The sequence below is a fragment of the Salvelinus alpinus genome, chromosome 17 (genome assembly GCF_045679555.1).
Source record: "Salvelinus alpinus chromosome 17, SLU_Salpinus.1, whole genome shotgun sequence".
In the NCBI taxonomy this organism is placed as follows: Eukaryota; Metazoa; Chordata; class Actinopteri; order Salmoniformes; family Salmonidae; genus Salvelinus; species Salvelinus alpinus.
Genome location: NC_092102.1, coordinates 12,377,646 through 12,391,518, shown reverse-complemented (window position 1 = coordinate 12,391,518; position 13,873 = coordinate 12,377,646). Strand labels below are relative to the sequence as shown.

At 41.6% G+C, this 13,873-nt stretch overlaps 3 protein-coding genes and 1 non-coding gene across 4 annotated transcripts; 2 read left to right on the top strand and 2 right to left on the bottom strand.

The window, feature by feature from the left end:
* Positions 1-152: 152 nt before the first annotated feature.
* Positions 153-7,164, bottom strand: LOC139542164 (protein FAM107B). Its single transcript, XM_071347254.1, has 5 exons — positions 6,941-7,164; positions 4,083-4,122; positions 3,696-3,867; positions 1,557-1,701; positions 153-1,231 (listed from the first exon to the last, which is right to left on the bottom strand). The coding sequence occupies exons 1-5, from the start codon at positions 6,989-6,991 to the stop codon at positions 1,127-1,129; spliced, it is 513 nt and encodes a 170-aa protein (XP_071203355.1). The 5' UTR covers positions 6,992-7,164; the 3' UTR covers positions 153-1,126.
* A 1,105-nt stretch (positions 7,165-8,269) lies between these two features.
* Positions 8,270-9,959, top strand: LOC139542162 (protein kish-B-like). The gene is made up of 3 exons (XM_071347253.1): positions 8,270-8,423; positions 8,739-8,870; positions 9,125-9,959. The coding sequence occupies exons 1-3, from the start codon at positions 8,414-8,416 to the stop codon at positions 9,205-9,207; spliced, it is 225 nt and encodes a 74-aa protein (XP_071203354.1). The 5' UTR covers positions 8,270-8,413; the 3' UTR covers positions 9,208-9,959.
* On the bottom strand, positions 9,685-13,118 carry cfap276 (cilia and flagella associated protein 276). The gene is made up of 5 exons (XM_071347252.1): positions 12,948-13,118; positions 12,714-12,830; positions 12,361-12,476; positions 12,094-12,209; positions 9,685-11,737 (listed from the first exon to the last, which is right to left on the bottom strand). Exons 1-5 carry the CDS (start codon positions 13,023-13,025, stop codon positions 11,667-11,669), a joined length of 498 nt encoding a protein of 165 aa, XP_071203353.1. The 5' UTR covers positions 13,026-13,118; the 3' UTR covers positions 9,685-11,666.
* Positions 10,764-11,152, top strand: LOC139543317 (small Cajal body-specific RNA 2). The gene has a single exon (XR_011668694.1). It is a non-coding gene; the product is annotated as a small Cajal body-specific RNA 2 (non-coding RNA).
* Positions 13,119-13,873: the final 755 nt, after the last annotated feature.

Below are 13,873 nucleotides of genomic sequence, written 5' to 3'. Positions count from 1 at the left end.
TCAGCTAGTTAAGTCCTATTGCCATGTGAAAGACCGCAGTGAGAGGGAACTGTTGAGGCCAGGAGAGCTACCCAAGTATCGATTCTCAAAGTTGTCCCTGTAGATTCTAGAACAAAGGGTTGTTGAAAAAGGAATCATTGTAATCCTGGAAATCTTTATTGTCTTCTTGATAAACACATTGCTTAAAAAGAAAAGGAGCAACAAGAACAGGCAAACAATTCATTTAAACGAATAGGACTAATACACATACCATCTGTCATTGGTGGTTTAGCTATGAGTGACAACTGATGCTTTAACGATAAAATCCAGAGTTCCAGTCACTGTCATGTGTCCAATAGTGGAGTAACCTATATTTAATTTATGGACTTTGAAAAAAATAAACAAACCCAAAAATGAACACACTTACACATTGACACTATGCTGCTGTAAACCAAGTGACTGACTTGAATGCAGACTTCAAAACAAAAAGTGTTTCTAGTAAATAATAAAAAAAATACTTAGAAAAATTATGAATCTATTCATAAAGAACAAAATATTTGTCCTGAACATACACATCATTTACAGTAGACCTATGCACTTTCAATCACATTCTCTACATCGAAACCTATTAACCAGTTCCTACATTGAAACCTATTGACCAGTTCCTACATTGAAACCTATTGACCAGTTCCTACATTGAAACCTATTGACCAGTTCCTACATTGAAACCTATTGACCAGTTCCTACATTGAAACCTATTGACCAGTTCCTACATTGAAACCTATTGACCAGTTCCTACATTGCTTTATATTTATCACACATTTTCTTATTTTATTCTTTATTTGCTTTTTTCACAAAGTATAAACAGTCCAGCAAGAGATGCATATCAGTCCCAGTAGTAGTCTTTTCAGTAACTTGCTGCAGTGAAGTTGACCCTCATCATATAGCTGTAGGTTATGGGGCACAGTGGAGGCTGGTGGAGGGTGAAACAGGAGGGTGGTCGCATTGTAATGGCAGAACCATTCTGGTGAGGGAGGCGTAGAAGTGCAGTCTTTGGACTCTTGGGTGTAGAAACGGGCCGCAGCCAGAGCCTTTGTGGTGGGAGGCTGCGGGGGGTGATGGGAAGGGACAGAGCATCATGTGGCCTTCATTGCCCAGACACCTGTGTGCGCCTCAGGTTGTCCTTCACGCGAACAAACTCAGGGACACCTTTCTCCTGCTCCTCTCGACGCCTGATCTCCTCCTGCTCATACTGAAACACAACAGTAGATTTCAGACACTTCATTTTACATTTGATTCATTTAGCAGATGCTCTTATCCAGAGCGACTTACAGTAGTGAGTGCATCCATTTTTTAAAAACTTTTTCATACTGGTCCCCCATGAGAATCGAACCCACAATCCTGGCGTTGCAAGCGCCATGCTCTACCAACTGAGTCACACTGGATCCAATAACTTTTTTTCCCTTCTCAAACATGGTCATAGCCTATTTTTGTAAATACACAATTTGTTTATCCTCTTACTGTTAACTACATAGTGTGTGTGTTTCTGTGTGTGTTTGTATGTGTCTGCGTACTACCTCCAGCAGTATCTGCTGTCTCTTGCGTAGTTCAGTCTCCAGTTCTAAAGGAGGCCGTAGAGCCAGTTCCTGCTCTCTATGCTGCTCCAGCCTCCTCTGTTCCAGGACTCGCTTCAGCTCAGGCTTCTCTCCCGGTAACAGGCCTCTAAAGGGGCACAACAGACAACATATTCAGACATATTCACACTACTGAGCCAAGCAGAGCTGTACTGTGCCGGCCTGGTTTGCATCCAACATAGTTGCGAGACCATGCAGGCACAGCTTGCTCTGTGCTGTGCCAAGCGGTGCCTGCATGTCTGTCTACAATGTGAAAAGAAAATATCAAAGCCAGAAGAGTACGGATCGAGTTGGCATGGTTGTGTGAAAAGGGTATGACATACACCTTCCTCAGGCCTCAGTGTATAACACGTTAACTGTAATGTCACTGTAATGTCATTACAAGTATGTATGTTCCATGCCATGAGGCAGACAGAGCCATAAATATAAATGAAAATGAATACACACACACTACAACTGGGAATAAAAGCACCATCATTTAGTTACCAATACGGTTTATCCCCCCTCCCCCCCCACACACACACACACACACACAATTACACTACATGGCCAAAGGTATATGGACAACTGCTCTTCGAACATCTCATTCCAAAATGAGGGGCATTAAAATGGAATTGGTCCCCCCTTTGCTGCTCTAACAGCCTCTACTCTTCTGGGAAGGCTTTCCACTAGATGTTGGAACATTGCTGCGGGGACTTGCTTCCATTTAGTCACAAGAGCATTCGTGAGGTCGGACACTGATGTTGGACAATTAGGCCTGGCTTTCAGTCGGCGTTCTTATTCATCCCAAAGGTGTTCGATGGGGTTGACGTCAGGGCTCTGTGCAGCCCTGTCAAGTTCTTCCACACCGATCTTGACAAACCATTTCTGGATGGAACTTGCTTTGTGCACGGGGGCATTTTCATGCTAAAACAGGAAAGGGCCTTCCCCAAACTGTTGCCACAAAGTTGGAAGCACAGAATTGTCTAGAATGTCATTGTATGCTGAAGTGTTTAGATTTCCCTTCATTTGAACTAAGGGGCCTAGCCCGAAACCATAAAAAACAGCCCCAGACCATTATTCCTCCTCCACCAAAACTTTACAGTTGGCACTATGCATTGGGGCAAGTAGCATTCTTCTGGCATCTGTCAAACCCAGATTCCTCCGTCGGACTACCAGATGTTGAAGCGTGATTCATCACTCCATAGAAAGCGTTTCCACTGCTCCAGAGTCCAATGGCGGCATCAAGCATCCAGCCGATGCTTGGCATTGCGCATGGTGATCTTAGGCTTGTGTGCGGCTGCTCGGCCATGGGAACCCATTTCATGAAGCTCCCGACAAACAGTTATTGTGCTGACATTGCTTCTAGAGGCATTTTGGAACTCGGTAGTGAGTGTTGCAATCGAGGACGATTTTTTACACGATACGCGCTTCATCACTCGGCTGTCCCGTTCTGTGAGCTTGTGTGGCCTACCACTTCGCAGCTGAGTCATTGTTGCTCCTAGACGTTTCCACTTCACAATAACAGCACTTACAGTTGACTGGGGCAGCTCTAGCAGGGAAGATATTTGACTAACTGACTTTTTGGAAAGGTGTGTGCCTTGAATTTACCACAGTTGAACTCCAATCAAGTTGTAGAAACATCTTAAGGATGATCAATTGAAACAGGATGCACCTGAGCTCAATTTCGAGTCTCAGAGTGAAGGGTCTGAATACATATGTAAATAAAAATGTCTAAAAACCTGTTTTTGCTTTGTCGTTATGGGGTATTGTGTAGATTGATGAGGGGGGGGAAACAATTTAATCTATTTTAGAATAATACTGTAATGTAACAAAATGTAAATAAAGGGAAGGGGTCTGAATATTTTCCAAATGCACTGTATAATAGAACCTATAGTCTATTTCTGTGTATATTGTAAGTATATGTGAGTCTTTATTTCAAGTTGGTCCTTTGTAACTCAGTTGGTAGTGCATGGTGCTTGTAATGCCAGGGTAGCGGGTTTGACTCCCGTGACCACCCAATCGTAAAATGTATGCACGCGTGACTGTCGCTTTGAATAAAAGTGTCTGTTAAATGGCATATATCATATATTATTAACCAACCGTTTGGTGCTGAGCAGTAGTTCGCGGTGCAGGTCGTGGTGGCTGGGTGTCTCCACAGTGGAGCCGTTCAGTTTCACCCTGGGCGGCTGCTGGGACTGTGTCTGAGTCCCCTCCGGGACCTCACTAAACTCTGTAGACTGCCGGGACAGGGGCTCGCGGCACACATAGTTCTCTCCAGGAGAGAAAGGGTTCATTATTTTTCGGATGATTTGGCACAAGTCTAGCCTGATTCTTGCCAGCTCTGTTGCTGTCAGAAAATTCCATAAGGAATTGACAAGAGAGCAAAAACGGACAGGCACTCAGGTTAGCACAAGTCAACCTGTACCATCAAATCTAGATCACATAATTCATGAATTGAATCAGTACTAGGTTTTACTATAGATATACCTTTTCGGTGGTGTCGAAATCCTGGCCGCTGAGGAAGCACCTGAAAGGTGAGAGAAAAGAGAGGAAATCATAAATGAACTCAAGCAGAGTATAACAAACATTGCACTGCATGAGGTCCTGTAATATGATGCAGTAGGGAACAACACATCCACACCACATGGTACCAAGGATACGGTGTAAAACAGAAAACTGATGAAGACCTCACAGTTGAAACACTGTCAATGAGCCACATAGTGGAATCTCTTTCAACGTTTGCTCCACATGTTATTTGATCACCATCTCCAGAATCTGCTATGAAACAGTAGATGTGTGTGTGTATTATTTTCCTATAGTGCAAAACAATATCCATCCCAGAACACCTTTTAATCAAACAATATGCTATGTAATCAAGTCATCCCTTGGTTAATCAAGCTGTTTGTTGATTTGCCCTGTGAGAGCTAGGTTGTGTAATTACATAGGTGCTACAAGAGGAAGTGCCATCCCTGGCTAGGCTATTAACGCATGTCGTCTGTATTTACTCAAAGTGCTGTCGCACAGAGGGAGCCGATGGCTGACGACTAATTTATGCAACGCGCCTTATCACCCTTTCAGATCGTCAGGTCTTATCAAATGTTTGGCTCCACCCTCAAGGTTGCCAAGGTTTCCCTGGCCCATTCTCAAGCTCATCATCACCACAGGAGCTTTTAATGTCGTCGTGATAGCAATGCCACGTTAACTATTTGATGGCAAAAATCAACAAATATGAGAGATCGTGGTACATAACGATGCATGTTTCGTCTTTCTCATTATACCCTGGAGGCCGTTGAAAAGAAAACACCAAGCTATTAGAACTGAACAACTTTTGCACCTTTTTAAAACCATGTAATAGCTTTATTATTAAACTTGTATAAGTCTTTATGAAGGTGAATGTATTGTAAAGTGTTACGATTGGAAGTACAGAAATGGCTACCACAGCTGGTGAGAGAGAATCAACTCATCATAACAGACTGTCCCTTCTAGTCCGCACACAGCAGAGCACATGCCTCTGCCAGCCACACCCAGTAGTTGAAATCAACTCTTGTTTGGAAGTAGACCTCATGGATAGTATCATATTAACCAGCGGGCAGATGGCAGACTGCAGTTGTTGTTACTGGCCTTTCACTAAGACAGACAAAGTCAAAACCCATCTTGTTCCAGGCCACAAGTAACGTCAACACTGCAGGTCTACTACAGGTCTAGATTGTCTTGTGTGCTGGACTGATGGCGCTGCACACATAATATGTTGGAGACAAGGAGGCTGTGGGAAGTGACTGCTATTGGTCCTGCAGCCCATCAAATACCCAGCATGTCCTGTGCCAAGTTGGGCCTGCATGTCTGTCTATTGCTGCTTTTCGACTGTAACGTCGGTGTTACAATAGTGTATACACCCTTATGTTATACTACGTAAATTGTCTTTCCATAGCTAGGGTTGACAGTGAGGACTTGTGAAGAGCAGATTCAACCTCTGCATAATCAAAACAGTTGCTTTGTGAGGTGTTAAAGTTCTTAATGTTCACATTTACATTTACATTTAAGTCATTTAGCAGACGCTCTTATCCAGAGCGACTTACAAATTGGTATCACAGTTAGCAATTGTTATGTAAATGCCAGCTGGAAAAGTATCAGTGGCCTGGCTTTTGCCCCAAGTGAGAGCATGTCCGCCGGAGCTATGGCCCAGTGAGACACGGGTGCCAGTCCACGTAGATGGAAATAGAAAAGTCTGAGCTTTTTGGGTAAAACACTGGGGTAAATCCTGTATGGAAACGTGCCATATAAGACATGTCACTCTATATTAAAGTCAGTATGGGGCCAAGAACTATCTGCTATCTATGGCACTGGGTGTATAAACTACGCTCTCCTGGTGCCCTCTCTCTCGCTGCCCCTCCCCCCCTCTTGGAGCCAGGTCCCAGCAGGGTGTTGATCTGGAAGTGGAGGATTAAGAGGGACAGACAGGGAACAGGGTGACTCACTTTTAGCCCACGACAAAGCCGGGGACGGAGACTGGGACAGATCCAAAGTTAAGGACTGCGTGAGTGCCAGTCGCCATCCAGACCAGTCCAATCTGGTCTACTGGTTTGTTTCCTCCCAAACCATTGAGGCACCGTTGCCGAGGGGGCATATGTGTTCTGGAGTCGGGAGATTAGACCGCTACATCAAACTCTGACACACATCATTCCATTTCATATCATTGTGCTAAACCACAACAACTACGTATTCATTTCTTGAGGGGACAACCTCTTAGATTGAATTTGTATCACTATATCGTCAGTTTATGGTCAAACCAGTTCAATAAGAAGTTTGTCCCTTCTTGCTAGATTCAGATGACCCATCTTTGACAGCCCACTTGGCCACCTTGTGGCCATTAGTGGTAACATTATTTTTTATTGTATTGTTTAATTTAACCTTTATTTAACTAGACAAGGCAGTTAAGAACAAACTCTTATTTACAATGACGGCCTACCCTGGCCAAACCCTCCCCTATCTATCCCGGATGACGCTGGGCCAATTGTCCTTCCACACACGGTCTGTAATGGTCTATTACTGATTAAATATTGACACTGTAAAGTTGTTGCTCTGCCTTGAATATAACCCCATAAAACATCTCAAATCCAGAGAGCAATGATGTCCATCCATTGGACTAATGCATAATGAACATTGAATCCAATCTTTAAAGGACATTATCAATCATCATCCACACAGATCAGATACTTTTCTGTGTTGAACAGATTCACCTGTTAACCATAGAAATATAACATAATTATATTTCTCTGGTCATAACCAGACATGACAGTTGAGCCTCCAGTTCAGACAGGAGTTCATAAGATAATAAATAGACTCACTTTCTTTGCGCTGTATGACCCTTCCATGGCACGATCACCACAGTCACCCATTTCTATCAAGCTACAAGATCCCCCTCTCTCTTATTCAATAGTCCATTGTCAAATGCCACACACCTCGACACAGACAGGTGTCTGCTTCTTTCTGGCTTCCGAATCCAACATAGTAGTGCGGTCGCTGAGTAGAAGACTGTCTGTAGGTTACAGTTCAATGACTTAACCTACCAGTTGTCAACACACAGTGGTAGTAGGCAACCCCTGTGATCCCGTTACGCTATTCAAGATTATGGGTGCGTCCCAAATGACACCCTTATTCTCTATATAGTGCATTCCTTTTGATCAGGGCTCTTGTCAAAAGTAGTGCACTACATAAGGAATAGGGCACCATTTGAGACGCAAGCTAAACCTCACCACAAACCACAACCCCCAGGGATTGGGACGTCAGATTAGCTAATTGCCGTGGACACCAATGCTGCTTTTAACCACTCCAAATTACAAATGTAATGTAATGCAGAATAAACAAGCGGAGTTGCTATGCTGCTTTTAAACCAAGGCCTTTATGGCAGTGATCTTTGGGAATCTACTCCTTGACAGCTGAGCCCTTTAATGCTGTCTAGTAAATCTGACAACATGGTCTAAGGCCTTTATGCTTTCAAGTAAATGAATGAATATATGGTTGCTATTACTGTAGGGTTTTTTCAATAAGTCCAATACTGTAATGTTACATGAACCAACAGGCCGGGGGAGTAAAAGAGTGATAGAGTATGTTTGCTTGCTACTTTAGATTATATATAGGATTAGACATTCGGTTTCCCAGACACAGATTAAGCCTAATCTTGGACAAAAAAAACATCACAAATTGAGATTCTCCATTGAAAGCACTTTTTAGTCCAGGACTAGGATCAATCTCTGTTAGGAAAACCAGCCCTAAATGTGAATAGAGTGAGGTGGATTTTCCCGCACATGGGGTGCATTTTAATAGTGAAAGTGGCTTCCTCTTATTGTCTCCTTTCCTCACATATCTGAAAACATCACATAGGTCCAGTTTAGCTCTTCAAATCAGTGCAGAATGCAGATGTAAGTAGAAAAGGAAAAGCTTCCACTTAGAGATGCACCCTTATTGTACCAGATATGGAATAGAATGGTTTTGCAAATGGCTTTCGTGTACTTGTGTGTCTCAAAAGCCCTCAGATTGTCCTACTACTCAGATACATGTAAATGTTTATCTGGTCAAACAAATACAAATGTAGTAGCTGCCTGCCTTTGCTTCCAGCATTCATTCTGTTCCTGTGATGCTGCTTGCTCGTCGATCCATTAGTCCTTCCTTTCCAGTAGCACTCAAATCGACATATTTCGAGCTCTACTGATCAGCCTGTTTACAGAAGTCGCTCATGTATAACTACTAAACAAACGACAAGAAGCATACAGATACGTTACTGATTTTAAAATCTTTGGCAGTAACCACAACCTGTGAAAATGGCAAACGGTATGCGACGCTTATTTCTGCATCATAAAACAAATGGAAGTACAGTTGCTTACTAACGTAGTTAGCTAACTAACTTTAGCCACCAGGAAGTTCAGGTGTTGTTAGCAAGCCAACTAGCTAACGTTAGCTAATGTGGAGACGTGGCTCACAGCACAAGCCATTCATGTCAAAAGCCAAATTAAGCCCTAAATGATTGTCAAACTTGCTTGAAATGCACAATTCGTTAACTTTAGCTAATTTCATAAACTGTACAAAAAAAATCTGTGAAATGTATACATCAATTTGCTATAATGCCTAGTATATTTCTCTGAACAGTGTATTCATTCGATGGTTTACTGGTGTTCGGCTTGCTGTTTATCTGCACGTGTGCCTACCTGAAGAAAGTGCCTCGAGTGAAGGGCTGGCTGCTGGCAGAGAAGAGAGGGGTCTGGGGGGTGTTCTACAAAGGTATTTAGTGGGAATAAGATGGTGCCTCCCAAAATAACATGCCAGAGATTGATAATTAGTCAACAGCGTTAAATCAGGCACCCCTAAACATATGCTTTCTAAAAGGGAAAGTTAAGCATGATTTCATTAAAAGTTAATGCATATCACTTGTGCATTTTGCACAAACACCTCCACTGGCTTTTCTAATGAGTGTGAAATGTGATGTTTTTTACAACTTGATATCACCTTGATTGTCTTTGTTATTGGCTCAACAGCATCTGTGATTGGGACCAGACTTCACCTGACAGTGGCTCTATCCTGTGTGACCATGGCGTTCTACGTTCTCTTTCTAAAGTGACCAACTAGGAGACTGGACTGTCTAGTCTGGTCCCAGATTTGTTTGACAATGACAACAATGGATTTGGCAAGACCACACAAACAGATCTGGGACGAGGCTACATGGACACTGCCACTGAGCTTGGAACCAATGAACAATGTGGCGAGAAAAGAGGATGGGGCTACACACTTTTGAAATGTGGTCTTCTGTTTGTCAACACGCCACACACCCTTCACTTTCTGAAGTGAGATGTTTATTTTATTTGGAATGGTGATGAAAAAGACACTGACTGACACAGAGATCAACAACATGAGTGTCCCCCTGTGTGCAGTCAATGGTCAAAATGGGATGGTTGATTTATCTCTTTCTGTTAATTCAAATTAAGGAGTTTCGAGATTTTATGTGGGGGGTTTTTGCAAGACAAATGGTACTGGTGTAAATATATTCCATGTGCCTGTCTTGTTGAATTTACTGCCAGTTACTTGAGTGAAGAGTGAGGCTTCACCATTGTGTGACTAGTGCTGTTGGGGTTCAGGACTTTGGACTAATGTACCTACACAGGACCAATGTATAATATAGCCATTAATTTGACATGAAACATGACACTAATGATCTGAACCACATCTTAACATTTGCCAGTACTTTGTCCCTTGTTACAGTGATGCAAAGTGTATGTTTTTATAAGTGTGATTTTCTAAGATGTGGATGAGGGTGAACATGGAAACAAAGTGTTTCAAATATATCACAGTAAATAAATGCATTTTAACAATTTATAAGGTATTTATATATATGTACAGTACCAGTCAAAAGTTTGGACAGGACAAAGCCTTTGAGTTTTTTCTTTATTTTGACTATTTTCTACATTGTTGAAGAATAGTGATGACATCAAAGCTATGAAATAACACATGGAATCATGAAGTAACCAAAAAAGTGTTATTTCATAGTTTTGATGTCATCACTATTATTCTACAATGTAGAAAATAGTCAAAATACATTAAAACAATTAAATGAAGGCTACTGTACTTGAAGAAACTTTAAAAGTTCTTGACATTTTCCAGATTGACTGAACTTCATGTCTTAAGGCAATGATGGACTGTCGTTTCTCTTTGCATATTTGAACCATAATATGGACTTGGTCTTTTACCAAATAGGGTCATCATCTGTATACCACCCCTACCTTGTCACAACACAACTGATTGGCTCAAACGCATTAAGAAGGAAAGAAATTCCACAAATTAACTTTTAAGAAGACACTGATGTTAATTGAAATTCATTCCAGGTGACTACCTCATGAAGCTGGTTGAGAGAATGTCAAGAGTGCAAAGCTGTCATCAAGGCAAAGGGTGGTTACTTTGAAGAATCTAAAATATATTTTGATTTGTTTAACACTTTTTTGGTTACTACATGATTCCATAAAGAAAAACCCTTGAATGAGTAGGTGTGTGCAAAATTTTGACTGGTACTCTGTTTGTTGTGTGGTTTATTATAAACAAGCAAATGTAGGCCTACTCATTACAAGGCATGCCCACATTACCATTGATGGCCACACGAGGGCACGCTATTATTTTACTCCAACCTTTCTTTCCTCCGAGAGTTCCCATGATTCTCTGCGCTCTATAAATTCAACAACGCGGTAGTACGGTCAGTTTTGTTTGAATGGTGGTATGTGTGTGCGTTTTGTGTGCCTGTACGACTGAATGAGTGCGTGATTGTTTTATGTTTATAGTTCTACACAGTGATCTGGTTTGATCTGGTTGGGGTTTGACCATGCCCCGATTCTGAAATGATAATACCCGACATGCGAGCTCCTGAGGCAATGAGCATGAAGCTTCCATGAACTTCAGGGCTCTACAATAAATTGTGGTCAGAAGTGATGACTCGATCAGATATACTAGTGCCGAGGAGATTTGTAGTTTTACCTCATTCTCCACACTGGCTAATGAGTATAACAGCGATTCTGATCTGCTATAAATTTAAAAATTGTTCCCCTGGGACGATAATTAACACTGTTGTAGGTGGCTAGCTAGCTACTTAGCCAACGTTTTCTGGCTAGCTCGCCAGCCAACCCTTGTCCAGGCAAGCTAGATCACATTTATTTTAGCCAGATATTGGGGTTAAGGACAAAAGTAGTGAGCGTTTATGGAGAGAAGGGAATCACGTGTGCCAGGTTAGTTTTATAGCAGAAATTCAGTGGCTCTGCTGCTTCCCCATTAAAATAAAAAAAGCCTGGGTGGCAACAAACAAACATTTGAACAATGTGCAACCAAACAAACATTTTGATGTTATAAGGTACTGTTGGCTCGTGTGCTGAAAATGCAACCACCACTCAACAATATGCTGTCAAAGTTAAGGAATGCTTATATTTTAAGATGTTTCAGTGACTTGAATACTTAAATATAGTAATGATCTTGTGTAGGGGGTAGTTCACTGGAAGTTGAGTGATGTCCATTGCCCACTGAGTGAGTTGTGTGACAGTATTATTAGGTGGAGTAGAATCCCCCATCGTGCTTCCTGGAGTATCCCCTGTTAGTAGAGGCGTTGTGATGAGATTCTGTGGAGACAAAAAAAAATAGATCTTATCATACATTGTTAGGGAAAATGCCCTGCCTAGGCCAGTAGAGAACTGATTCCACTCATACCTGGCCAGGCCCAGGGCTTTTACAATTAGCTCAGAACTAGGACAACAATCTTTTAGAAGTCCCAGTAGTTATGGCCATGGTCAAAAAGCTCTTTATATACCAGTCACAAGAAGTAGCTGAGATGACGATAGATGTTCCTTTCACAGACTACCTGATTATAGATTGCATTTCAGTCATACTCATCCTCTTCTTGCCTGCGTGTATTCGCTAAGTATTCGCTAATCAATTATTTATTGAACAAGTCATTAGGGTTGTATTGAAATCTTACCTATTGTTCCCTCAATGCTGTAGATGGAAGACTTCTGTGAGTTCATCCATACTTTGACTTCTTTCTTGGTTTCACACAAGGGCGCTTCATGTTTTCCACGGTTCTTCAGAGTCCTCCTACAGAGTTAGTTTTACATTAGTTGAGTTAATCTCTTCCCGCAGCTTCTGTTCGGCACCCTATTCCCTATATAGTGCAATACTTTTGACCTGAGCTCTCGACTACAGCAGCACCACAGTTGAGCATCCACCCCGGTTCCATCACACTCACCCATGGTCGTCAGTAAAAGTCTCCCTCTGGTATAAGGTCTGGTTCTTACTACTGAGGAACTCTTGGTGGTGGTCATAGGTTGATTTCAGATGGAAGTCTAGGCTGTCTTTAGGTGCCTTGGTTGGGAGAGAGTAGTGATGTGATAGGTGATCGTTCTGTTTGTATGTCATTTTGTGACGTAAATTCTGAATTTCTTCAGTTTCTGTAAAATGTGTGCATGAATCAGTCAAGTCAAATACGTTTATATTGTACTAGCTAGCTGAATTTGGCTAGTACAACTTATTTTCATGTTGTCCTTTGTGTCAAGCTAATAATAGACATAGGCCTATTATAGAGAAATAATATTAGCCTACCTGCCGGTCATGATACCGGACATTCCTTCTGATGCTGGCTAGAGTAGCCCTGTCATTTAGACAACTCCACGGTTCGTCATTTTGAGCAATGTGAGTTGGTTTATCAAATGGCTCTTTCTGTTCATTTGGAAAGAAGAATGCATAGGCTGATCAAATAGCGGAAATCATGTAGGCCTACTTAAAAGTAAAAAATATATATATATTTTCAGTGCTAGAGCTGCAATTTAGGCCTACCTGACATTGCCTTGCCCCAGTCAATGAGTAGTCGTTCTCAGTTTTAGGAAAAGGAAAGGGATCTCTCGTTAGTGGCATTATAAAAGCTGGAAATGTTACAATGTTGAGGATGATAAACACATGCTCTTGCCGCCAAATTGTATCCCCTTGTTTGTCGCACTAGAATGTTTACTAACTCACCATGGTTGCTAGGCGATTCATTGTGACACCACATCCACATATATCATTTATTAAAATATTTACGTATTCCTCATCCTTTGCAGAAATGTGAGTTTACGAAAGGTTTAGATTTGCCAATTTTGACTAATGTAATTTATTGAACGTATATAGCAAGCGCTATTCATTTACACAAAGACATCTCAAAGCGATGTGAAGCATCAACAAAAAAACAAGCATTTTAAAAACAACATATTTGATAATGAGTTGATGATTAATGACTAGGATATTATTTATGGAAAACAATATTGTAATGAAAAATAAATATATAAAAAATGAGTGTACCCTGTAATATCACGTTCATGTTTCCTACTATGTAAACCCAACCAATTGCCGTGTCTTGCCAGGGGTTTCCAGTCCACTAGTTACAACAGCCACAAAGTCAAAATTGGCTATATTTCATATAAACAAAAATATGCAAAAAACAATTGCCTAACATTTTTTGTCTAATCCCTGTTCACCAACAAATGGGGCCGAATAAAAATGCACAAGGCCTAATTTCAGTTGACAATATCGTGCACTTGTCAAAAAGGGCCGCGCTGTTTGGGATCATTGGGACGTCCATACCTCCCATTGAGGTTGACGTTTAAACTGGTTAAGGTAAGGGTTTAGCCGTTAAGGTTAGAGTTTGATAAGGGTAGGGGTTTAGGATATGGACGTCCCAAGGATCCCAGATAGCACTGATCCTGTCAAAAAGCACCTGTGGAGTG